General features: G+C 37.8%; 1 protein-coding gene and 1 long non-coding RNA gene across 2 annotated transcripts; one reads left to right on the top strand and one right to left on the bottom strand.

Moving 5' to 3' along the window:
* Positions 1 to 342: 342 nt before the first annotated feature.
* Positions 343 to 26,912, top strand: LOC127371454 (sodium- and chloride-dependent GABA transporter 2). Its single transcript, XM_051414264.1, has 16 exons — positions 343 to 687; positions 1,037 to 1,221; positions 2,631 to 2,765; positions 5,154 to 5,294; positions 5,770 to 5,857; positions 9,336 to 9,468; positions 11,758 to 11,892; positions 12,070 to 12,173; positions 13,404 to 13,528; positions 14,365 to 14,477; positions 14,583 to 14,720; positions 14,889 to 14,991; positions 18,361 to 18,461; positions 22,249 to 22,419; positions 24,936 to 25,081; positions 25,787 to 26,912. The coding sequence occupies exons 1-16, from the start codon at positions 680 to 682 to the stop codon at positions 25,830 to 25,832; spliced, it is 1,872 nt and encodes a 623-aa protein (XP_051270224.1). The 5' UTR covers positions 343 to 679; the 3' UTR covers positions 25,833 to 26,912.
* LOC127371472 (uncharacterized) lies at positions 4,130 to 4,506 on the bottom strand. The gene is made up of 2 exons (XR_007886412.1): positions 4,382 to 4,506; positions 4,130 to 4,277 (listed from the first exon to the last, which is right to left on the bottom strand). It is a non-coding gene; the product is annotated as an uncharacterized LOC127371472 (long non-coding RNA).
* Positions 26,913 to 27,851: the final 939 nt, after the last annotated feature.

The raw sequence follows: 27,851 nt of genomic DNA, 5'->3' as shown, positions 1-27,851 counted from the left end.
CACATTATTTGTGTTTAAAATAATGGTTGCTGGTAATGCGACCCGCACAGATGTATGAGCTCAGACCCGTGGGAGCTCCCACCTACCCACCCACCTACCTCCAAACCCTGAAAAACGAAAGCACAAATGATCAAAAAATAATGAATGAAAAGAGCCGCAGATGCGCATCACAAAGCAGCACGGTATGACAGTAATACAATGCCATACAGTGTACATGCCTTAAACACCAGTGAGTTATGTCCACATTATTACGCCCACTCTTGTGTTGTTTTTTTGTTGCTTGATTCATGACACAAAAGCTGCAAATTCCCAATTGGCACATAAGTGTAGCCTGTGTACAGCCACTGACATAACAGAGACGGCTCAGCTGATTTGGTTTAGTTGTTAGCAACTGAGCTAATCTCAATGACACAAGCAACTCCTGTCTCAGTGGAAAAATACTGCAAGGAAGTGCTATACCTTGGACCTTTCAGAGCCAGTTTTTCAACTCAGACGGCAGACCAATCCAACCATAATTAGGTCATAGAGGAAACTAAAAGGGAACCATTGCTACTTTGTTTCTCACTCTGGCTCTACTCATGACATGTTGTTTGTGTAGAGATCTTGCCGTACACCCAGCTGAGAGGAATACTGATCAGATTGCTGTAAGCAAAAACTCTTCGGGGGAGGGGGATTTCTGATGGAGGGGTAAGTACCTCACTACGTTGTTTTTGGGGTTGTTTTTTTTTTGGTTTTACACTGGGTTGCTAAATGCATCGCTTTTAATTAAAAAAAAAACTGTTATAAGTGCAAGCTCGCTGATAAACACTTGCCAGTGAAAACTTTCCATTCCTGCTAATCCTGCCAGCTTAAGTTCAACAAATAAATAAATGAAGCTTGTGAACAGTGCCAGATAATCAGCTGAGTAGTTTTGTTTCTGTGCATAACCCCCTGACAGCCCTCGTCCTATAAATGTGGAGGAGGTAGACGGATATTTTTTAGGTCACATTTCATTGTTTCCGCAATTAATCTGTTCCTGCTCCTGAAAAATGTCAAGGGAATTCCTCAAAGGGAACAGCCTCGAGGCGCCGGGTCAAGATAACAGTCTGGCGAAGAAGACCCAACTCCTGGACCGAGGCCAGTGGGCGAACAAGTTGGAGTTCTTGCTGGCTGTGGCAGGAACCCTGGTTGGGCTGGGAAACCTCTGGAGGTTCCCCTACTTGTGCTACAAAAATGGGGGAGGTAAGACAGGATTCCCATTTTTTTATTTTTTTTTTAAAAAGCACTTTATGCATATATATATATATATATATATATATATATATATATATACACACACACACACACACACACACACACACACATATATATATATATATATATATATATATATATATAACAAGGTCCGCGTCAGGTGCTAGGGAACCAGGGTAACCTGATGAGAAATGGGCTACTGTAACAAGACATAGATGGACAAGGGCGGAAAACACGGCACTGTTGGAATGCCTCTATATGAGCAGCCCCAGAGATAAGGGATACATGCAGCGAATGTGGGACCAATGGTTACTTCGAAACCCACAATCAAGGCTAACAACGCAAAAGCTGTTAGGCCAGTGTTCCAACATCCGCAATCAATAACTCCTATCACAACTAGAGATCGATGACATACAACAACGATGCTACGGCAAGGGGGCGCCAGGACGACAGGTCAGCGGGGGGATGCCACCATCACCCCCACAATCAGAGATTGGGTACCAAACCCCAACAAATACCAACAGCCTCAGAAGATCACGGCCCATTTATATATTTATTCTCTTGCTAAAAGTTAAGCAACTGCACCGGATCTTAATGTAATGTCAACAAATGTGGAACAATAACCTTGACTCATAAATAGATTAAGATGATAAGCAAGCCCAGGTGTTATTTTCTTTGTGTGATGAAATGAAACTCAGTGGACAAAGGAGACCATTGTTTTGTTTAGTTTTTTTCTTTTCCTGATTTCGAAGTTAGCCATTAACATTAACGTTAACTGGGTAATATTCCATCGGTGTTTGAGCATTTTAAAGCCACAATCTGGTAAACTAGATTCTGTTAAACCAGAATTTTGGGGGCTGCAAATACTACAAGACCAGGGGTGGATGTGGGGACACATTCATTTAGAATAATTTAAAAAAATAACATGTTAAAAAACGGTAACTAACACATAATTAATGAATGGAAGACTGGAAACTTAAGACAATTCTATGTAACGCTTTGCTAATATGCCACTATGATGTGATGTTTTTAGTTAAAATATTAACACTTGGGGGATTTGGCAAGTAAATATTGATAAATGTCATTGTTTGCCATTAAATAAGCATATATTTCTATCCCCAAAATTTCTCCATCCCGCCCCTGAAGACCCCATGTGAGGCTACTACTGTTATACTGCATCCAGATGTTGCAGTACAAAAGACAAAACCATAAGAGCCGCAGTCAATGATCTTACTGTAAAAACAAAACTTGTACAATCTCTTAAACTGTTCCTTGATAAGAAAATGTGATCAAACATGAACTCCTCATGTGTGATGTACCTTTCTTTATCATTACATCTCATCTTAGAGAACACTACTTTGGCATGCTAATCACGCTCGTCTCGTGTTTTCTCTCAGGTGCATTTCTGGTTCCATATGTCTTGTTTCTGCTTGCTTGTGGTATCCCAATGTTCCTCCTGGAGACGGCTATGGGACAGTTCACATCTCAAGGTTGCATCACCTGCTGGAGGCATTTCTGCCCCTTGTTTGAAGGTCAGTGAGTTAAACAGAACTGAATTATTTAACTGGTATTAGTAGTAGTGTATTATACATACATGTAAAGGAAATGTGTCAGCCTTTCAAAGATAAACTTTTCCTTTCCTCCTTTTCTCCAAAATGCAAATGCTGTATGGGCATGTAACATCTGATTTACATATTAATATATATCTAATAAATAATTAAAGACATACACATTAACAGGTTTAATTTTAAACTATATATATAACTATATATCTAATATATCTATATCTCTCTCTCTCTATATATATATATCTATCTATATATCTATCTATATATATCTATCTATATATCTATCTCTATATATATATATATATACATATATATATCTATATCTATCTATCTATATCTATATCTCTATATATCTATATCTATAGATATATATAGATATATATATATAGAGAGAGAGAGAGAGAAAGAGAGATCTATCTATATCTATATCTAGATAGATTGATATCTATCTATCGATCGATCTATAGATAGATCTATCTCTCTATATATATTATATATATAAATAAACTACTTTGATCATTAAAAATAACCTACTTGGATTTAAGACCCCATTCTTTTGTTATACGTAATTTAGTTTATTCTGGGGAGACTTAAGCATCAATCAAGCTGATTCAACAGAAAAAAATACAGCTCTTTCTCTTAAATCCTGGAACATAACAAATTAATGCTTAGTTAGGTTTAATTAAAAGATCATGCTCATATGTATAAGCCCAGTAATGTATGTCATACTAGTAATCTAAGAATACAGTGTGTAATTAATTCTTACATGTATTTTTCTATGTGCTTTTAGGGGGAATTATTTGCGTTTTGTTTTATGACACAACTTTTCATAATTCATCAAACTGCACAATTTCCCACTCTGAGATGTTTCCACTTCATTTAAGGGGTGAAATTGAATCAGTACAGAACTGAATGACTTGTTAACAAGGATGTTTGTTGCTGTGTTGAAACTGACATAGCCTATTGTAAAGCTGACTTTACCTGATTTGATTGACTGATTTATTTCTTAGAACCAAATGTAGTCAATCTAGTGGGACAGTGCGTGTAATCTATGAACGTAGGCATTACCAGGGTGTTGTACAGTGCAAAGGGCTGCTGATGCTGGCAGCATGCCCTTCACACAAGTTGCTGCTGCCGGATGGAGTAGGCCTGCCATTAATCCATTTCTTTAAGATCAACAATCCCCATGAAAAGTCCAAAACCAACATGCCTTAGTCTGTCTCTCAACACTTTCTGGTTGCCTTATCCTGTCAAAACAAGTCACACATATCATTTCTGTCAGGGCTGGTGTTAGGACCGGACCCAGGAGCAGATACCCAGACAGTATGGAAGGTTTAAAGGGGGTTTTATTCCACGCACACACACGGGGGATGAGGGGCGGCCACAGCAGGAACGGGTGGGTGAGATGGCGGAAGAGACCGGAGACACAGAGGCACAGGTGAGCAGACACAGGAAGCCAAACTGCACAAAGGGACCCTGGGGCACGGGAGAGAAATGGTTAACCGGGGGACAGGCACAGGGAAAACACAAGAGGGCTTGAAGTTGCCTAACTTAACACTGAAAAGAGCCACGAGAGTTACCACCACATAGGCTGAAACAATCTGGCGATGAATGGGAGGAAGACCGGGGTTCTTGAAGACTGAGGCATGATGAATGATTGAGAGCAGGTGAGACAGCAGACAGCAGGTGAGGAGAATGGAGGCCGCACCCTCAGACACACAGGGAAGGGGGAGGAGCAAAGGGAGCAGGAGGGGAGCAGAGCCATGACAATTTCACTTTTTTTTAAATGTTCAATAATTTCCTAAAACTTCTCAGCACTGTTAGCAAACATTACTCAAACCGGGGTAAATGGTGCCTTTATTGGGGACTATTTTCAGCTGTGGATTAATACATATTTGGTGCTCTACTTAGTATTTATACCAGAAAAACAGTGTATGTGAGATATGGATGAGTTTTTAATAGTTTTTGGAAAAACAATGTAGGTTTTGGTACAGAGTAAAATATATTGAGCAATATTTGTTAGTAGGATCAATTCATTGTTGGTTTTGGTCAGTTCAATTTGTTGACAACAAGAATGTTTTTTTTTTTTTTGCCATGTTTAAACAAAATCACGTAATTAAACATTTCACCACCAATCACATGGTCATGACAGGTGTGCCAGCTGGCAGAGTGTTAGAAAGCTCACCAATCCCTGACAGTCTGAGCCAACCTGCTCTTACATACACGGTCCCATTGTGAATTGAGAAATGCAATAACAATACTTTCTTTGAGAAAACAGATGAAGTATGTGCTGCAGTATTATTTCATCAATATCAATAATCTACATTGACCACATCTTATCTGTCTCCTCAGGGATTGGTTATGCTACCCAGGTTGTGATTGCATATGCTGCCGTGTCATACATTGTCATCCAGGCGTGGGCCTTCTTCTACCTGTTCTCGTCCTTCAGCGCTGAGGTCCCATGGGCCAGCTGCAGGAACAGCTGGAACACAGGTACACATGTAGACAATGCAGAAATTAACTAAGCGCACGACCAACGTGTGTGTTTATGTGTTCATCTGATTCCTTCACCTTATATCTTCATAACAGCACTAATTGCGAATGGCAGAAAAGGAAGAGAAAAAACAGAACTCTTTAAAAACATCTTGTTTGACTGGTAGCTCAAGTGAATGGTTTCACAGGAACAGGTTTGCAGCTCGTTAGCTAACTTTTACTAGAATGTTAGTATTTGAAAACCTTATTCTAGTGGTTTGGTGTGGTCCCTGAAGGGTTATGTTGCTCACCAGTGTTTTGAATGTAGCTTCAGTTCAAGACTTCAGTCAGCTTCCTGGTAAATTTCGTAATTTTCGTAAATCATTCGGGGAGCAGAGACAAGGATGGTTCTTCACTTGGTATAAAATGTCTTTTTTTATTTCAAATGTGTATCTACACTTTGATCCATTAAATATCTCCTCTTGTTTTTTCTCAGAGACTTGTGTTGAATTTGATAAAAAAAATGCATCATCCAATTGGACAGCAGCTGCGAATGCAACAACACCTGCAACAGAGTTCTGGGAGTAAGTGTAATTTACTTTGTAACTGATATCACATTTTTTAGCACATTGGGCACTCCGTTGATTTTGTGTGATTGTCTTTCTTTGTCTTTCCTCCTTCTATCGCAGCCCATAGGCCCAATTGATCACATATTACAAACACTGGTATACAGAGAGGAGAAATTCAAGGACATATATTCGGTTTACTGGTGAGCTGCATTTCCATGTTGCTTAGCCCATAATTAGTCTCCAGTGTAGGCTACCTGTTTGCCCATGTAAAGCAATTCCAGGAATGAGTCACCATCAGTCACCATCAGTCCACATTTACTGAAACTGTAACTCTATCAGCAGCTTGCGAGCAGCATGATTCCAGAGATAGTCGGTCCAAACTAAAATATCACAACATCTACATGATGTCTGGTAAACTTTTCCTTCCTTTCTAGCACCACCAACACTTTTTTGGTTAACACTTTGCCTTATAACTAAATACTTGCAAAACTAATTACAGTGGCAAGAAAAGTATGTGAACCTTTTGGAATTGCATGGTTTTCTGAATAAATTTGTCATAAAATGTGATCTGATCTTCATCTAAGTCAAGGGTATTGACAAATAAAATGTGTCTAAAATAATAACACAACATTTTTTTGATCTTTCATGTCTTTATTGAGAACAACCAAAAAAACCTCATAGTGCTTGTGGAAAAAGTATGCAAACCCTTGAGTTAATGGCCTCAAAAAAGCTAATTGGAGTCAGGTTTTAGCACACCTGGAGTCTCGTCAAGATAATAAGTTTGCAGGTGTGGACTACAGCTACTTTGACTGATAAAAACCCCTCAAACTTTTGGAGTTTGCTCTGCACAAGAAGAACACGCTTATGTGAGCCATGCCTCGCCAAAAAGAGCTTTCAGAGGATCTACGATCAAGAATTGTTGATTTACATAAAGCTGGCCAGGGTTACAAAGTTATTTCAAAGACTTTAGAAATTCAATGGGCTAAAATTCCTCCTCAACGATGTGCAGGTCTGATCCACAGCTACAGGAAGGAAGCGCCTGGTTGAGGTTATTGCTGCCAAGGGGCGGTCAACCAGATATTGATTCTAAGGGTTCACTTACTTTTTCCACTGCCATTTTGAATATTGAATGAGTGTGTTCAATAAAGACATGAAAGATCAGAATTTTTTGTGTTATTATTTTTAGACACATTATGTTTGTCAATACCCTTGACTTAGATGAAGATCAGATCACATTTTATGACAAATTTATTCAGAAAACAATGAAATTCCAAAAGGTTCACATACTTTTTCTTGCCACTGTATATTATTCAGCCTTGGCTGTACTTTGTGTACTAATTAGTAATTGTTAATAAGCTAACACACAAAATTAGATCGTATACATGGTAAATACTATACCTGCTTAACATCACCATGTTAACGTTGTTATTTTGAGCATGTTAGCATACTGATTTTTGCTTTCAGGTAACGCTGTGCCAAAGTGCAACATGACAGAGCTGCTAGAATGGCTGTCTCGTTTCATTTGTCAAGAACAAACTTTTTCTTTCACTGAGTCGATGTTCTTTGAGTCAAGGTGGGCCCAAAAATCATGGTTGTAGACTCCTTCTCGCAAAGAAAGAGAAAAGCCAAAATAAAGGCTGATACAGATATGTATACATTTACCAAATTGTATAACTTATGTATGACATTTGCCACATTTACAATTATTTCACAATTCACATAGACACTTGATTCAAACCTTAAAACGTTCAATGTTTTTTTTTTTTTTTTTTCATATGATTCATATGTCAGTTTCATGCCACTTTCAGCCTTTAAGATTTTCATATGAGTGTGTGTGGGGTGGACAGAGTGGGGGACATAAGAGAAAGAAGAGGGAATATAATAGGGAATGATAAGAGAAAATATTGTCCAAAAAATAATTTAACTTGCTTTCACTCCCATAATGTTTACCCCACATACATAATGTGTTCATCAGAATACAGAAAACATTTTTGCCAGTTGCAGACTTATAACTACGGAAGCAAATGGACTTTTGGCTCCATTAGCCTCCAAGCAACAGGAGCCCCAACCAATTGCTGCACTGACTCCCATAGTGACTGAGTGCACACACACTCATATTTATCTATTCACCACAGGGAGACGCAGAAACCTTTGATTACCAGAGAAACCCCGCTGATATAGATTTCCTAATTAGTTTATCCTTGCTAACCATAGAATCAACCACATCTTTAATACATTATGAAATGTATTCAGTCCTAGATTTGACTCTTTTCTACTTTTCTAACTCTTCATACTTCTAAAGTTGCTTCTCAATATAAATTAAAGCCAGAAATTCAGTTTAGCGTCAGCTTTCAACACATCTTTCATACATTATTGATATTAGTTTATCTCCGAGCCATTGTTCATAATTTTTCATCTGCTTCTTCATAGAAAGTAAAGCCAGATATGCATTTTGACTCCCAGCATAGACTATAATTTTTATCCTTCATGTCTTTCCCACTTTTACAACTATTCATATTCTTTTCGACTTTTATCTACGCATTCATACTTTAAGCCAAAAACTCAACTCAAACCTTATAATGTTCCAAATAGTTCATACATTATGAGTTTTATTGAACTTCTCATTCATAGTAATTAGACCCTTTCCACAAATATTTCACATCTGTTGCAAAGTATTGGTCAACTTTTAAAGCCAGCCAGCAGTTTAGCATCAGACTTTCAATATCCAGCAATCACACCGCAATTTCTTCAGAAATACTACTTTTACAAAGTATTTGGCAGCAAAGACATAAAACAGGGTGTGAAGGTTTTCTGACAGTGCTGAGTCATGGTCAACATTTTTCAAAAGATAACATGCAGAACATTCAGTACACTGTGAATGTGGTTCAGGCAATAAAAACAGCCACCATTTTAACTAAAAGCAAATTTTTCTGTGTTTAAAAATACACCACTGGAACAACTAGGTTTTTCTTTCCCCCAAACCATTTGGCCATTCCTCCAAAGATGACTTTAGTTAAGTGATACTGTTTGAGAAAAGCACTCTGATTAATACTCCACACTTGCTGGCTGGCCACAAAACAATGAGTCTTTCTTCCTTCTATGTCGTATGATGAGTTGAAGAGGATTGTAATGAATGTAAAAATGAACATGCCAGATGATTTATTTGCTTGTGCAGGACTGATACATATGCAGGGTATCACTAATGTTAAATAGTATAATCGCTGCTTAGTTTTGAAACTTTATTGATGTATTCAAATGTTTCTCATTTCCACCTGAAATTTATCAAAAACATTCGATTATTTTCAACATGAAGGTGAGGCAATGTAGTAATAACGCCGTGTGATCAGTCACATTGATCAGTAATTCTTCATCATAATAACCTTCTTTATTATTTTCTGATCATTATTAGTAGCTTTGAACAAAGTTCCCAGTGTTTTTGTCTCCAAACTGTTTTACTTACCCTTTTTTGGCAATATGACGTGTTTCTTTTCAGGAGACGAGTGCTGGGTATATCTCGAGGGATTGAGGAGATTGGTAGCCTGAGGTGGGAGTTGGCCTTGTGTCTCCTACTGGCATGGATCCTGTGCTACTTCTGTGTTTGGAAAGGAGTGAGATCCACTGGAAAGGTATAGGTCTTTGTTTAGAAGATAGCACTGGATTTTGTGTGTATGTGTGTTCCTTTTATCATAGCATCTGAGGAGGAAATTTAAAACATTTTGAGATCCCACTCATGAGATCCCTGTGAACTGAAAATGAACGTATTCTCTCAGTTAGTTTTTTGTGTGGTGGTGGAGAATAATACAAAATGGTCCATTGTCATCCAGGAAGAGACTAATTATGAACCCTTTTTCAAAGTCACTTAGGTCTTTGTCCTCTTGGTGGACTGGACCGCTTTATACATATCACAAAGACTGTACTTGTTCTAGTCTTCCGACCACTTAAAGCGCTTTACACTCCATGTCCTATTCACCAATTCACACACATTCACACAGTGATGGCAGAGGCTGCTACACAAGGTACCAACAGCTTATCTGAAATAGAATTCATTTGGGGTCCAGTATCTCGCTCAAGGACACTTGGACATGCAGCTGGAGGAGCCAGAGATCAATCCGCCATCCTTCTGATTAGTGGATGACCTGCTCTACCTCCTGAGCCACAAGTGCCCAGCATGATAGGATCGTAATTGCTTAATTCTGTCATGCAGTACACCTGAATGGAGACATCAGCATTCATTATATTTCCCATTTATTCCAATTTTCCCTCAAATTTGTCACCACTTGGTATGATGTTGAAAGGTAGCATTTCTGATGAGGTGTTAAACTCTTGTGGCATAAACAATGAGCCTCATGCAAGAACATTTTGCATGTTTTAATATATTTAATATATATTATATTTCGTACTTTCTTTACTTTTTTCCAAGAGTACATGCAAGAAGAATGATTTAGTAAACTCTCTTAACAGCAGGAACATAAATAACTCATTTCAACCTAATGAATGCCACCTGTTCATGTGGGCAAGTTTCATTCACAAAAATACAAAACATATAGGCTACAAGGATAAAAAGAATACCACAGCGCTTTTAGGGCTCTATCTTGCACTCAGCGCAATTGACTTTGTACACTGGCGCTTGTATAATTCCTATTTTCCGCCACAGACCAGGAAAAACCTAGTCTAAAGTCAGTGGCGCTTATTCAGATGCTATTTTAAGGGCGCAGACTTGAGGGGATGCGCCTGCGAGGCAGCAGCAACATCGCCACCCAGTTAAGACGGGCATTAATACTTTGCCGCATCCCGGACAGCTCCCGCTCCAGCATGTCAAACCCGGTTTGCTGCAGGAACAGGGGGGTCCTCCGGCGTGTAGCGGGTCTGGATCCTCTGCACCTTGGTGTTTGCGCTGCTCCCTCCTCAGCTGGCCCTTGCGCACTGCTCCGCCCATGCGCACTGCTCCCGAGGCCAGGGTCTTCTTCCTGCAAAGCTGCGTTACATTGTTTGATTTATTGTATGGCTGTGTTACATTTATTTCATGTCAATAATGACACTTCTCGGTATTTCACGGCCCTGACGAGAACGTCGGTCTCCTCGGCTGTGAACCGCTCCTGGTGTGCGCCTGGCAAATCCGCCGTTATAATAGCAATCCGCCATGGAACAAGCGCGCCTGCTTTTAAAGGGAATGTGAGATGACGCTCTGATTGGTTTATTGCTCGTTACGCCCAAACCACACCTATGACTAATGTAGCTACTTCAGACCAACCCATTTTAGATTTGCGCCAGGTGCAAGAGTCATTTATCCCGCCGGCATAATAGCAACAGCGCCCGAGATCCGCCCACAAAGCTACTTGCGTTTTGCGTTTGATACTTGCGTTTTAGATCGGCAAGATAGGGCCCTTAGTGATTTGAGTCAGAAGTTGTATTAGGGGGACACAAAACAATTACAAAATATCAGCACAGCTGATTCCGGAAAGGGCCGTTCTGGAAATAAGTGAATGGTTTGATATTAAGGTAGATGCTAAAAAAAAACATCTTTCTAAAACAAAATGGTCCATGACTTAAAAGAGAGGTGTTCAAGTCATATGACGGCCAGGGAAAGAAAAAATGCTTTTTAAAGGATTGCGAAACACTGCACAACAGTTTGTAATACTCACAGACAGGGTGGAAAGTTCACAGCTGTCACAACAAGGTTTGGTCTAGACCACACATACATTTTGCTCATATTAAATTATGAATAATTAGTGTGTACGTAATTTTGAAAAATACAAAGATTATACAAAATAATTTGGTATTTATTTGTTTTTCTTTTATGTAACTCTTTCTTGTTATGTAGCTGCTCTGTTGCAGCTTCTTGTCAGATTCCAATAACCAACAGTGTTTTAAAACAACATTAAAAGCAGAAACCTGCCTTTGTCTCGTGTTGACAGGTAGTTTACTTTACAGCCACTTTTCCCTATGTGATGCTGGTGGTTCTGTTGGCTCGTGGACTCACTTTACCAGGAGCTATGGACGGCATAGCTTTCTACCTGTATCCTGACCCAACAAGGTTGGTGGACCCTCAAGTAAGTAATCAAGTCAAACATTAAACATAAAAACCAAGCCAAGCTGCAAGCTCAATAGCCTCCAAACAGAGGCTCAAATACTGTAAAACACTTCAATTTCACAATAAATACTTGTGCAGCAGTATCCACTCTTGGTGAAAGTTCACTAATATTTATGTTTTTTTGGCACCTGCTTAGGTTTGGATGGATGCAGGTGCCCAAGTTCTTTTCTCTTTTGGGATTTGTCAGGGGAGTTTGACGGCTCTGGGCAGTTACAATCAGTATAACAATGATTGTTACAAGTAAGTGCTATCTGCCATTGGTCTTTTTGTTTTATTCAAATGTGTCACTGAAATGTATGTATGAATTGATTCTAGCAATTAGTTTTATTCTTGTTTTTCTCGAACATACTATTATGACTTGATAAGCAACTAATGATTATTGACATTATCAGTTCATATGCTGATTATTTTCTTGATAAGTAGGGTTTCTCCCAAAAATATGTCAAGAAATATGTCTGTTATATTTTCAAAATTGCTTGATTTGTCCAACTAACAGTCAAAAACACAAAGACCAGAGAACATTTGGCTTATTTGCTTAGAAAATTACTGAAATACACAGAAATATATGTCCTGGTCTGACAATATAAACAAATAGGAGAAGGTCTAATTTCTGATTTAAATGGGCCCTTTAAGCCATTTTGATAAAAAAAATACAGACAATATCAATATCAATAATGTTTTCTATGCCATACTTTATTGTGTTATGTTGTTCGAATTTAATGGACCTTTAAAACATGAATAATGTTCGCCATTGCAGCAAACATCCATCCTTTTCAGTGCATTTTGCTTCAGTTCAGTCACACTCTTGATCACTGTATCCAGTCCAGCTGTAGTAAAAACAAGATGTAACAGCTATGTAGCAGACAATAAAAATGTAACTTAAGGCTTGACTTGGAGCCAGTAGACGAGCCAACTGAAAACAGACAACATACATTGTTTCCAACAAATTGTGATACAATACTAGTCAAGTGCTCAATCAGTAAGATCCAGAAACCTGAAGGTGCTCTTGAATACGAAAGAAAAATAGAAGAGAAAAGAGAAAATTATTTCAAATAAAATGCTTCACTTTTAAAGCCACTACAGTTTGCTTGAAAATGTTAAGTATAAGTAAGTGTAGTATAGCACCTTTAAATTCTTCTGCTGGCATAAATGTTGTTTGTAGGTGTGTTGATTTAAAACGGCTACACCATGGTTACACATTTTCAGTGGGGATCAGGTAAAGTATAGTTAAAGCCTTTATTAAGTCGGGCATGATTTTAAAAAATGCACACCAGTTTCAGCCTGCGTGGTCTTCTTTAAAGCAGAATTAATAAAAGGCAGATAATTACACCGGGTTCCATACAAAGACCACACCACCACCACACCTTGACATTATACAGCCGTAGCAGGCCAACATGTTCTGTGAGCCTGAGTTTTACAACAAAATTACCAAAGAGTGATTTGCTAAATACTTCTTGTTTGTTTCCACAGGGACACATTTGTTCTGTGTTTGGTGAATGGCGGGTCAAGCTTCGTGGCAGGCTTTGCAATCTTTTCAGTTTTGGGTTTTATGTCGTACGAACAAGGACTGCCAATATCTGAAGTGGCTGCTTCTGGTAAGACCACCAAATAATGCTTGTAGAACAGATTGCGAGTTTAGGTGTTGTTTGTGCTTTAATACCAAGACTGTGATTGGCTGAAAAAGTTGTTTTAATCTGGTTTGACTCGCCATTTTGAATTGGTAACTTCCTGCATGATAAGGTATGGCAGAATTGAGAATTTTAGAGTCAAACCTCCTGAAATATCCTTTTCTTAACTAAAAAACACTGCTGATACAGTAATGGCCAAAATGAGTTTCATGACCTCCTTTAATCCTACTTTTAAGACAATAAACACCCTTCCTGACCTTAATCTATTCAATAAAACTGCTGCTGGTTTTAGAAACATCATGATCACCTTAGTTTACATTTGTGAGATTTCCAACCTTTCAGTGCGTCACGTTGACTGGGAAAAGCCAAAAGTTTGCCGCAATTAATGAACCACTGGAAATAAATAATGCAGTCAAGTCAATATGGTCCATGTATGCAGCAACTGGGTGAATTTGTGCCTTAGGGCAAAATTTAGGTTTATGATTTATGATTACACAATAGGGTGAATCTTGTCCCTTAAAGGTCCAGTGTGGAACATTTAGGAGGAGCTATTGGCAGAAATGGAATAAAATATGCTTAACCGTGTTTTTAATAGTGTATAATCACCTGACTATAGGAATTGTTGTGCTTTTGTTGCCTTAGAACATGTAAACACACTGTAGTTTCTCCTTCTCGCTTGGAAGGGGAGGGTGTAGCGAGTGAATTGTGATCTGCAACTACACCACTAGATGCCAATAAAGCCCACACACTGGTCCTTTAAAAGTAATCAAAATTTTAAAAAAACTGACTGTTCTCAAATACAGGACCTGGCTTGGCATTTATTGCCTATCCACGTGCAGTAGCCATGATGCCTTTACCTCAGTTATGGGCTATATGTTTCTTCGTCATGGTCATCTTGTTGGGTGCTGATACACAGGTGAGAACAGAATATATCTGCATTAAGCAGTTGTAAATCCTCATTTAGTTTTATTGTTGTTAATTGCAGTATTTTACTTTACTCATGGGTCTGTGTCTCTTGCAGTTTGTGAGTCTGGAGTGCCTGATGACCTCAGTGACAGACATGTTCCCCACTGTGTTTCGAAGAGCTTATCGTCGAGAGCTGCTGCTGCTTTGTCTCTGCTCTATTTGCTTCTTTCTCGGCCTCCTTCTCGTCACTGAGGTGAGAACCCTACTTGGTTTGTGGTCAGTATTGATTTTTTTTTTTTTAATTAATTAACTTACAATCTGTCCTGGACCTGATAAGATGCTAAGAAATCTAACTTGTTCAAGAGTACGTGTTGTATTTGTGTTCGACGTACAGTAACAGTTGACCCATATCTTCCTACAGGGCGGCTTGTACTTCCTTCAACTTTTTGACCATTATGTTTGCAGTGGCAACAATCTTCTCCTTCTTTCAGTGTGTCAGTCAATAGCAATTGGATGGATATATGGTGAGTCATTATGATTATCCTGCATTAATCCACAATATATTGGATCCAGCTCTCTCTCTTATTAGTTTTAAAAGGTTTCATAAGGTTTTGGTTATTGTAAAAATAAAAAGTCCACTTCATACCATGGCATGTATTCCTTGTGACATATTATTAAAAAGCCTTTATTCAGTGGTTAGCTGTGTTTTTTGGAGTCAAACTAAATGACCTAACCAGTGAGGCTGTCACACTTAAGAGTGATATCTCACAACTGTGGTCCGTTGATATCTTACATATTTTGCCCTCACTAACTCTTATGTTCTCCGTTGCATTCAGCTTTGTTCTCTGCATCTCTCTCTGTTCAAGCTTATTTAACCCTGATGGACATTTGATCCTGTTGAGGAAGGGCGTTTAGTCTCTTTGGCACTCATTCTGTGAATCTGAATGAATTCAAAATATTTAAGGGAGCTCTATACACACTTCATTCACACTGCCAACTTGTCAAGAGGGATTTAAATAGTGCCTCAGCAGGGTTTGTGGTTAGGGCATAAAGAATGTTTGACATGGTGAAGTGTGCAATTAGTGAATTGTAGTACCACAATAGCTGATCTTGAATACCACCTGAAAATGTCTTCCTTACTCACTTTCTGGTCTGAATCTTTAGTTGTTATATCCCACTGCGAGTATAATATGTAATTTTCTATGATACAAGTCTCTGTTTACAAAGATTTTACAGGTTTTTATACATCTCTTTAGATGTGCTTTATAAAATGAACTGACTGTAAGCGTAGTCTCATTGAATCATAAGGCATATTATACATACACATGTTTTTGTCCTTGACTTAAATTAATTTTCTTGAATATCTCGCAGTGCGTAAATGTGTTAAATTCTAACACAACCATTTATTAACCCATTATCGGGCGAGGAACCATATATGGTAACTTCCTTTATGACAGTTTTAATTACACTTCTATGGCATATTTTGGTGGGTTTTTTTTATTGGTGATATACTAATATACACTTCAATGTTACGGCTTTCTTTCACAAATAATTCAAAGTGGGCTTGATCTTGATTTGCTTATGGCTTATTTATTACATATTTTCATAGTATATTGATGTGGCATACTTCAATTCAATTTTATTTGTATAGCGCCAATTCATAACAGAAGTTATCTCAGGACACTTTTCAAATAGACCAGGTCTAGACCGAACTCTTTAACATTAATTACAGAGACCCAACAGTACCACCATGAGCAAGCACTTGGCGACAAGGGCAAGGAAAAACTGCCTGTTAAAAGGCAGAAACCTAGGACAGATCCTCCGGCTCTAGGTGGGTGGTCGTCTGTCTCGACCAGTTGGGGTGAGAGAGAGAGAGAGAGAGGCAGAGAGGGAGAGAGAGAGAGAGCGAGAGACAGACAGACAGACAGACAGACAGACAGACAGACAGACAGACAGACAGGTGCACAGCAACAACAGTATTGGCAATGGCAGTCAAGCAGGACCATGGCAGGAGGCTCCACCAGGATCCATGAGAACCTGCGAGACGAGAAAGCACAAGAACTCCGGGGAAGAAGTGGAGTTAGTAACATGCATTAATGGGACATGAATGAGTGCAGAAAGAGAGAGGAAGAGAGTAGCTCAGTGCACCATGGGAAATCCCCCGATAGTCTAGGCCTATAGCAGCATAACTAAGGGATGGTTCAGGACTCACCTGATCCAGCCCTAACTATAAGCTTTATCAAAGAGGAATGTCTTAAGCCTACTCTTGAATGTGGTGAGGGTGTCTGCCTCCCGAACCACAACTGGAAGCTGGTTCCACAGGAGAGGAGCTTGGTAACTGAAGGCTCTGGCTCCTGTTCTACTTTTAGAGACTATAGGAACCACAAGTAGCCCTGCATTTAGAGAACGTAATGTTCTAGTGGGGTAATAGGGTACTATGAGCTCTTTAAGATATGAAGGGGCCTGACCATGAAGAGCTTTATAGGTGAGGAGGAGGATTTTAAATTCAATTCTACATTTTACAGGGAGCCAATGCAGAGTAGCTAGTACAGGAGAGATGTGATCTCTTTTTCTAGTTCCTGTCAGTACTCGTGCTGCAGCGTTCTGAATTAATTGGAGCGTTTTAATGGACTTATTAGGGCAACCTGATAATAAAGAGTTGCAGTAATCCAGCCTTGAAGTAACAAATGCATGGATTAGTTTTTCTGCATCTGTCTGTGATAGTATGTGTCTAATTTTTCTGATATTACGTAAATGAAAGAAGGCGGTCCTAGAGGTCTGCTTTATGTGGGAGTTAAATGACAAATCCTGATCAAAGATAACTCCAAGATTCCTGACAGTGGTGCTAGAGGCCAAGTTAATGCCATCTAGAGTGACTATATCTTTAGACAATGAGTCTCTAAGGTTTTTGGGGCCAAGAACAATAATTTCGTTTTTTCTGAGTTTAACATCAGAAAATTGCAGGTCATCCAGGATTTTATGTCCTTAAGACATGTTTGTAATTTAGATAATTGATTAATTTCATTGGGTTTGATTGATAGATATAACTGCGTATCATCTGCATAACAGTGAAAGTTAATGGAGTGATTCCTAATAATGTTGCCTAAAGGGAGCATATATAAAGTAAATAGTATTGGTCCAAGTACAGAACCTTGTGGAACTCCATGACTAACTTTAACATACTTCTTTTGCAGCAGCTGTCTGCTCAGTCCTTCTATGGGAAGAGGAGGCCTGCAGTGCCACAGATTGTTGTTGTGCCAGCCCATGTAGACATCATTGACTTTGATTTTCAGCCTAAAACTGAATTTTTCAGAAAAATCAAAACAGAAAAAATGTCTTCTTATATCCACCAATAACACTCCAGGATTGAAATTTAAAATTTCCAAGTATTTCAATGAGTGCCCTATAAAGGGTTAATAACAGATGTTAACACTGAATAATATAACGTAAGTGAAACAGGTACAGTATCCTTGATAGTACTGTGATTATTAAGAGGAATATTCAGTCAGGGGTCGACACTTAGATTCTGAGTGCCAATAAACGTCATTGTGGTTATTTGTAAAATATCTTAACAGATAAAGATTCTTTACATAGTTAGAAGTTAGAATTTCAATCTTACTGAATCTATGTATCCTTACAGCTCTAAGCAGCTTTAAGCAATACATTTTTATTTCTTCTTGAATGCAGAGAGAAACACTATATACTGTATATCTGACTAATTGATGACATTTCATTTTCAACTTGTTGATCATGATGCTAAAATTTGTATATAAGCATATATACTAAATAAAAACTAGCTGAAGTGTTCTAATCTAATTACTGTTTTGGGGACTGTGCAAGATTCACGTTAGTTTCTACAAATTTTTATTTAAAACTTTCTTCTTGATTTCCAGGTGCAGATCGTCTCTATGACAACATCGAAGACATGATAGGTTATCGCCCATGGCCATTAATGAAGATTTGCTGGCTTTACATTACTCCCACTGTTTGTCTGGTGAGTTAAGTTGAGTTTATTTAATTCCCAACAACTGTAAAAAAACAAAAAAACAACAACTAGTAGTTTGAAGTATTTGTGCATAATCTAGATGGCAAAGTTGCGGAGAAAGGTGATGAACAAATGACAATTTAAGCAGTTTTGGCTTTTTTTGGGACATTTTTGCTTTGGATTTTTTAATTTTCCTCAAATTTGATCACTGCCTTGTGAGAAATGAGGAAGAGATAAAGTGAGGATTTAAAGAATGTGAGATTAAAAGTGTTTCCTGAGAATTTCATTGGACAGAAGGCTACATCTGAAAGATCTTAGTCTGAAGGAAAATATTGCTAACTGTGAAGTCATGCAGAGGGAGGAGAAAGTCATATAGCCAACTATATTTCTATGGTATTTAATTCAGGAAGACTAAAACATTTTTGTCTGCCACCACTTTCACCTCAAACTGCCTCTGTACTAAAAACAAGAAGGAGGGAATGCTATGTCAACAGGTCATAATAATAATAATATACAAATTGAGAAGAAAGGAAATGAACTATGATGATACAATCAGTGCTCTAAGTCAGCCACCGAACCATTTCAAAATGGAGCAGTATTTCAAGTTGGTGTTAACATTGGATGTACAACAATCCAAACATACAGTATTTGGCCTCGACTCAGTCAGTTTTAAGCCTGCCACCAGGGTTGGATTCTATGGAGGACTGAAAGTGCCACAATTGAATAAATGAATACACCATTAAATAATTACTTAAATGTGTCATTCATTAATTAAAATTGGAATTAAATACATAAATATGTTATTAAATATGTCATTAATTAATTCAAATACTGATTAATTTTATGTAAAATACATATATAATTATTTCACTATTTACATTTACATTTCATGGATCGATGCAGAGCTTGACACATTCCAATACACTGGGTGGCGCTACTTCTTCTAAATCTGCAGTCACTCTGTGGTCAATATCTTGGTCAGAAAGTGCGGAAATAATTTCAAGAACTTCAAAAAGTTCCTCTGCTTTACCCGCTACATGCTCTGGGTCAGCAGCTCCTGCTTCCACATCCTCTGCTAAGTCTAAAAAATAAAATAAAGTGTTTAACTTTGAAAAATAAAGTGTAGCAGCAGCTTGAGTTTCCCTTTTTCTTTGTTAACTGTTTCATATCTTGATTAACAGTCTCAACAAATTTTATAAATGAATATCAACACATCTTTACAATTGAAGAGTTTCTCTTTGTTTCCCTTTTATATCTTTCTATACACTTTCTGTTGTTCAGTGAGAGAATTGAGCTCTAACCTCTCTCCCTCGTTGGGCAGTGAATGAATGGGTCAGGATCAGTGTTGGTCATCTTACTTTAAAAAAGTAATTAGTTATAGTTACAAATTACTTATCTCAAAAAGTAACTGAGTTAGTAACTCAGTTACCACATTGTAAAAGTAATTAGTTACTCAACAAAGTAACTGTGACATTATTTTCTATGGTCTATAATTACATTCTATAACATCTTCTATAACGTTAAAGATGTTTATAATCACTGAAGAATAAAACACTATATACAGTATTTTAGAACATTTGGTATTTATTTGAACTCAATAGATTGCAGCCGGCCATATGCATAGAAATAAAAATATATACAAAATAAATATTGAAAATAAAATTCACACATGTTACATAAACATTCTTGCCTTTAACTTCAGTAAGCGAGTACTTCCAGTTTGATATCGCTACCTTTGAATTTCACTAGCTCATCGCCATTGTCTCTGTCTTGGCATCCACCCACCCAGCCAATCATCATCGCATTTGCAACGGTGTCATCGTCACCACCCTGCCCTCTCCCAGCAGCTGACACCGCTGCGCTTCATTCACCACATTGTAGGAACGCAAGTAACACGCCACTTTACATTCTCAGTAACGGTAACAGCGTTGCAACGATGGGAAAAGTAATTAATTAGATTACCCCATTACTGAAAAAATAACGCCGTTATACTTAAACGCCGTTACTCCCAACACTGGTCAGGATACTGGTTGAGTGATCATATTGGGATCTGAGCCTGTTTATTTTCTGTGACCTTGTTCAGACTTGAGTGGGTATGTTTGATGAAAACTTTGTGTTTTGTCTCATAGGTGCGTTTCACACTGGCACTTTTAATCAGCGCCACGGTCTCTGAACATATGAGACACACTGGTTATGTGCTCCCAGTGGGAAGAATGAATATGAATGAATCTGTCCATTAAAAGCTCGATTTTCTATCCACTTTTCTCTTCTTAGAGAGCGCCATAAATCTTCTGTTGTCTCGCGCTCACTCATCTCTCCGTTTCCTCTCCATGTATCTCTAACGTCTCTTTCCGTCTGTCTCTCCTCTCTCATCGCTCTCATCTCTGTATTCAGTCTCGCTGTTTAAACAGATTTGATTGGCTGAGCAGCATCACTTGGGATGGCTTAACTAGCATGCGATTGGTCTGTGAGCTTCCTGATCTGCTAAACAAATACCGTAAAGACTAAAAAAGCTGTGCTGGTTAAAATAGAAGCTCCCCATCAAAATTTAGAATCCTCAACAATTAATTGATTATAGGTCTGGGTCCGCATAGGACGGTGTATGGGTCCAGACTCGCCTGTTAGCGACCTCTGCCCTAAAAAGTTCATGAATATCTTCCAGGCACTCTACTTCAGACCAAAGCAATGGATCAGGCTAGATTCGCGTTGGCCCCACCCACTGAGTTTGATGGCTGGCTTTGACAGTTTTAAGTAATCCATGAAGCACTGCAACGCAGGACCATGAAATGTAAATGTAAATAGTGAAATAATTATATATGTGTCATACATAAAATGAATCAGTATTTGAATTAATTAATGACACATTTAATATCACATTTATGTATTTAATTCCAATTTTAATTAATTAATGACACATTTAAGTAATTATTTAATGGTGTATTTATTTATTTAATTGTGGCACTTTCAGTCCTCATAGATTCAGTTGGATTCTCCTTGAAATAAATGAAACAAGCCAGTGGAAACACTACCACCTTTGTCCACAGGGGGCACCAGAATCTACAAAAAATGAAATTTCCTTGTTTATACCACAGTGTAGAAATACTCTGTTACAAGTCCTGCATTCAACATTTTACTAGTATTAGAATTAGAATATATTTAACAGTACTAAAAGTGAAAGTAGTAATTATGAGAAAGGTCCATTTCAGAATAATTTATTATATCCTCCTAATTAATTAATTAATTAATGTAACCACCTGTTTGCAATTACACTGCTAGACACTCAATTCTACACACTGGTCCTTTAAGATAGTGAAGAACTGTACAGTTTTTTGATAAGGATGACATTTATCTGAAGTCTGACTGTTAAAAGTGTCTGTCTGTGTCAAAGTCTGTGAAGATGCTGTGGAGGCCATTCAAGCCCTTACATAAATCAGGACGATAGTTTCTTTGTTTTTGGTCAAATGAATTGTCATGTTGAAACAGGAAATAGCCTTCCCAAAACCTTTGCCAAAATGTCACACTGAAATATTTGTGTGTGCTTCATTTAATTAAAGCTAAACAGTATAGCCCAAACGGTGAAAACCCGCTCAGACCAAAAGTACAAAAAGTGTGTATGTGACAGGGCTGTCCAAATAGTTTTGGCCATATAAACTTAACAAACTGAACTACACTGAGTGGACTGAACTGGTGGTAAAAGTCAGTGTGTCAGTTTTTGAGAGGTTTTGGTTAAAAGTGTTGTCAAACACCTGATTTCACAGAAACTGTATTAAAATACTTGTTTTTTCGTCCCTCTCAGGGTACCTTCATCTTTTCACTGGTGAAGTACAAGCCTCTCAAGTTCAACAAGACCTACGTGTACCCAACCTGGGCTTATGCTCTGGGCTGGTTCCTAGGACTGTTCTGTGTTCTCTTGGTTCCTCTGTGGATGCTCTTTAAAACGTCTCAGATGAAAGGGACAGTATGGCAGGTATGTACTCAGTAAAGAAAAATAAATATTATTAATAAATTATAGGGTAAACAAAGGTGATATGGATGATACTAATTAAGGCTCCGTTCCATTTAGTGTAGCAGAGCCTTTCCAGTAAGCCAACATGCACAATAGCAGCACGTTGACTCTGTTTGACCTAAATGGGACTTAATTAGTATCATTGGTAACAGTTGTGTTTGCTCTACAATTTCATGTCAAAATGGCTGCTGTAAAAAAGCTCTAATAGTATCAGATTTTATTAACTATTTTGATAAACTAATTTTCATTGAAGTTGTATTTTTAAGCCAAAAAATTGACAATTTCCAGCTCAAATGTGAATATTTTCTAGTTTTTTTAGTCTCCTGTGATAATAAACTGAATGTCTAAAGGTTTTGGACTGTTGGTTGGACGAAACGCTTATAAATTAAAATTTACCATGGGGCATTTCTCACTATTTTCACATTTCATTGACCAAACGATTAATAAAATAAATTATTTTTTTGACTTTTATTGCCTTTATTCGATAGTGACAGCTGAAGATAGACAGGAAAGGTGGGCAGAGAGAGAGGGGATGACATGTAGCAAAGGGCCACATGTCGGATTCAAACCCTGGGCCGCTGCAGCAACTCCTTACATTGGTCGCCAGCTCTACCGGCTGAGCTAACCGGACGCCTTGTAAACATTTTATTAATAATTTACAAGTGTAATTCATAGATTAATGGTTTTATAGCTTAATTCTTGCTTATCATAATTATTCAGACTTCAGACTGTAGAGTAGTCTGTGAACTTTGACCTGAAGAGCAGAGACTTTTGTGGCTGTAAAAACAACAAAATAATTTATCATACTATTCTTGCTACCTAGGTTGAGTTTTAACTGCCCTGTCAGGACTTTTCAACAATGAGAACTAGTTAACAACAACAAGTATCCAATAAGTGTACAATAACATACTTTAAGTTTTCAAAGCCTTCAAGAGGAACAGCAGTATATCAATGAGGCCCTCAAGCCAGACATGCTGATCAAGGACATGCAGCTGCACATGCCACCATGCTCCACAAAAATACTCAACTTGACACTAATGACGCTCAAAAAATGTGTGAAAGGTCAGGTTTTTTTATGTAGTGTCTGATGTTTTTGCCTGTATGTGTCTATGAGTTTCTACATGCAGACTCGTATTTTTCCCACCATTTTATTTGACAGTCAAGTCTGCGAGCCTGTTTTGTACCAAAGACACGACACAACGGATGCCAATATCATTAAAAACTGGGGCTGTCTCATTATCAATCATTATCAATTAATAACTTTATATTGTTTTAAAAGGTTATTAAGTAAAAAAAGTATTCAGATTTCTTATTTTGTTCAAGTAACAGTCCAAAAACCCAAAGATATTTAATTTACCATCATGTACGACAAAGAAAAGTGTGACGAAAAATGATAACATTTACTATTCAATCATCACAATAGCACAAATTGATAAGTCAACTAATCGTTTCAACTCTATTAAAAATATTTAGAACAAATATTAGACAAAATATACACTATACACAGTTTTTTGTGAGTTAGTCTCAAAAACCTCAGTCTATGTCTGGTAGTTTCACCTGGTTACGCTCGCCTCATGAAGGCTTACCACAAACCTCAGCCTCCTCATTTCAGTATGACCGCGGGAGGTAGCGACACAGCGGCTCCGGCAGAAAAGGTTGAACTTGACTCAACTTCATTTGGCAAAAAGTCAATGCAATATCATCCAGCAACACACTGTACTGGCCACTCAAGTATGTGCAAGTTCAAATTCCAGGTGGATTACTCTAATCCTCAATATGCTGGTGTGCCCCAAACAGGCCAGGGCAACCAGAACCTGTATAGTTCAGACAGCATCTCTCTGCAATCATGCAATGATAATGAAAAGTCAGAGGATCACCAGAGTTATTACAAGTCATCCTGAGGGGGCATGAATGTACCAAATTTCAATCTGTCTAATAATTGTAGACGGAGACATTTCACTAAAAACCACAAATGGGAACTTCATGGTGGCGCTAGAGGAAAAGCAAGTAGGAAAAGTACAAGATTTTAATATTCCTCCCTTAGTATTAGTTAACCTGCTACATTTACTTGTAACATTATAGTACAGTCGGTTACAGATTAACTGTAATGTTAAAGACTCTCTTTTGCACTTCCGCCACATTTAAGTATAGATGTATAAAGCTCTCTTTTGCACTACTGCTATTTTTACAGACCATTGCACAGATCAATATAGCTTTGTTTTGCACTATTGCTATGTTTACAGTTCTATTTGCACAGCTCTGTTACGTAACTCAGACATACACTAACTCATTTATTCGAGTTGTACATGTCTTTTATGTCATGTATGTCGCTATATACCGCCCCCATTTTTTATTTTTCTTTGCACTATGTGAAGCCTCAGCCCTCCTTTTTGCTTACATGTGCACCTCCATATAGTGTTAAATGATAATTAAGTTGAATTGAACTGAATTGTTGTATCACCATCTTGTTTCTACAGAACTTAAGGCAGCTCTGTCGTCCTGAAATCACAACAAACAGCACACCAAAGCAACCTGAGCAATGCCCTTTGAACCCAGACAACTCTCTTACTCCTGCTGCCAATGAATACAAGGCAAGCAGTGGAGCCGAGATGGAGATGCAAATGTGAGAAACTGCAAATTTTTGATACTGTTTTAAATATGATGTTTTTATTTTAAACTTTTAAACAGGTTTTTACAAGCTAAGCATTTTTAAGAAATGAAGTGAGCAATACATTCTGAATACTTCCAGCTATAGTGGGTTTCCATATCAGGTCTGCAACCTGCACAATAAGCAGTGTGTTGGGTCACTGTCAAATGTTCTCTGCTGCAGGCCTTTGTTGTACACAGCCAGTATTGAGAAGACCAAGATTATAAAGTTTTGAAAAGCTATTTTCAGTTAAAGCAAACTTCTACATGCCACCTCAATAGAGGATCAGGAGATGCTAATCTTGATTATCACTGCCCACTAAGGTGCACTGTCACCACAGATTTTTAGGAACCTAATATAGCTATATATATATATATATATATATATGTATATGTATGTGTATATATATATATATATATATATGTGTATATGTATGTATATATGTATGTATGTACACATATTTGAAATGGTTTGCCTTATACATGTCCAGATGCAGGACAGATTTAAAATTTTGCTCTATTAGCTATCTACTGTATGTTTTATATTTTTATGGTGTTACATTTATTTACCTACATACCTTTTATTATATTTCTCTTATTATTTGTTATAATACTGTGGAGGAGCGTAAGCCTGAGTCTGCTACCAACAAACAAACAACTTCTGACATACATATTTTTACAGATTTCCAGCCCACCATGCTCATTATCTCAATGAAGGATGTGATTAATTTACGGGTCTTCACACTCACAGTTTTACGTAAGGAGAAATGTTTAAGTGGATTAATTGTGCAGATGTTCGGATATTCCGCTTCAAATAACAAAACAGACTTGACTGTAGTTATACTGTTCTTTGCCACCTACTATCTGATACGGCATTCGACACTTTTTGAAACATTTTGAACAAATGTAACAGTTCAGTGTTTCAATGCTGAATGCAACAACAAAGCAATCTGAAACTGTTCTGATTCAAGCCTCTGTCTGGCTTTTTCTCCATAGCAACAGCTGCTGAGGCTCATGGTCGCTGTACTTAGAGTGATCGGCCAAACCAAACGGACAGAAATTAAACTGAAGAATTTATAGATTTATATGTTGAGGAAAATTGACGTTATCCTAACAAACAAATCAATTATGAATTTAAAAGAGGGAAATATTTCTGGAACCTCCAGAAATGTGTAATTAGTCTTAATGTTGTGCAAACGAGATATTCAGATATACATCAACGTCATCATGCACAATTTAAGGTGGTCGATCGTGACTTTTGGCCCCCGCTGCAGTTGTTTTATTGAAATAAACCTGTTAGAAGATTAATGTGAGCTAAATGCTGGAAAACGGACTTTGAATAGATGTATTAATAGTAGAGTGAAGGTGATTCACAAAAGCTGCTGAAGTAACAATATTCTCCGACATAATGTGTGTTGTGTCTGTGTAAGAAATAAAGTCTAAAATGTTGTGACCACATTGCACCTGAAGTCCAAATCAATTTCATAACTACCATAACTGCTGGAGAGTTTGACATGTCTCCTGGCCATATCCAGCTACTCAAATAAATTCAAGTTCACATTATGTCACTGAGTTAATATTAGAGCTGTTTCTGATAGTCCTTCTAGTCTTACTGTCTATCTTTGACAGTCGTAGTTACTCAGTTACTTTTAGCATATAACATTGAATGCTGTTCCCACCCAAAGTAAACCACAAAAGTGCACTTTTTCAGGTTGCTCAATGTGGACTTGCTATAAGGAATGTAAAACTTATTTTGTAAAATTATAACATACTATGACAAATCAATAAATTTTGTTTCATATTGTGCAGATTTTGAATTCATTTCACATTGTATTTATACACACAATATTAAATTCACATTGTTTGTATTGTGTTTTGTCCCGGACTCGACATTACTTATACTGTGACATTGCTACTTTTATTTCTACCACTGGTGATTGATATCTAAGAGATCTGGCTGGAAAGAGCAAATGTTATCCTACAAAAGCTGAAAAGACGCTAGCAACCAACAAGCTGCTGCTTGAAGAGTCACTCTGCTCTCCAAAGGTCCTGAAGAGCCCCCTGCTGTGTCCTTAAAATACTGAGCTGCACATAAATAATCCACGACGAAAAGGTGTATAGGCGCAACAGTGCTTTTGCACTAGGGAAACTGCATTAGATAAAGAGCTAATATACCATAAGCGTGTATACTTATGGGTAACTTTAGGCTTGGACAAGTTCAGAGAGGACAAGTACATGAAAACATAAATGTAAAGAGCAGTTGACACAAAAAACATTTAAATACAGCTATTTACCATAGATTTGCTGTAAACAGCATATATAACAGCTGTCAATCTACCACAAATGTCATAGTGTAATTACTCTAAATCACACGAATACCTAACGAAGGGCTTACATTTTTGACTGTGTTAAATGAGTTTTGCCTTGAGCACAGCAATATCGCCTACTGGCAACCCGCCATTCACCCTGAAGTACCCCTGCTGTCACTCCGAGAACTGTTACTTTGGTTGGCGTATTCTGGGAAACACTTCTATTATAAATAAAGATTTATGTATCTGTCAGTTAGGATCAGAAATGGATTATCTTGCATTGTTGGAAAGGTTTCTATCACGTACGAACATTCACATACAAAAGCAATCTTGATGTACACTGTCTGGTCAAAAGTTTAAAATCAGATGATAATGCATAGACCTTTCCCACTGGGAATAAACAGCATATGAACATGTCTTCAGTGTAAAAGGCAATTT

This window comes from Dicentrarchus labrax, unplaced genomic scaffold (assembly GCF_905237075.1).
Source record: "Dicentrarchus labrax unplaced genomic scaffold, dlabrax2021, whole genome shotgun sequence".
Lineage (NCBI taxonomy): Eukaryota > Metazoa > Chordata > Actinopteri > Moronidae > Dicentrarchus > Dicentrarchus labrax.
This window is presented reverse-complemented; position numbering and strand designations above follow the sequence as displayed.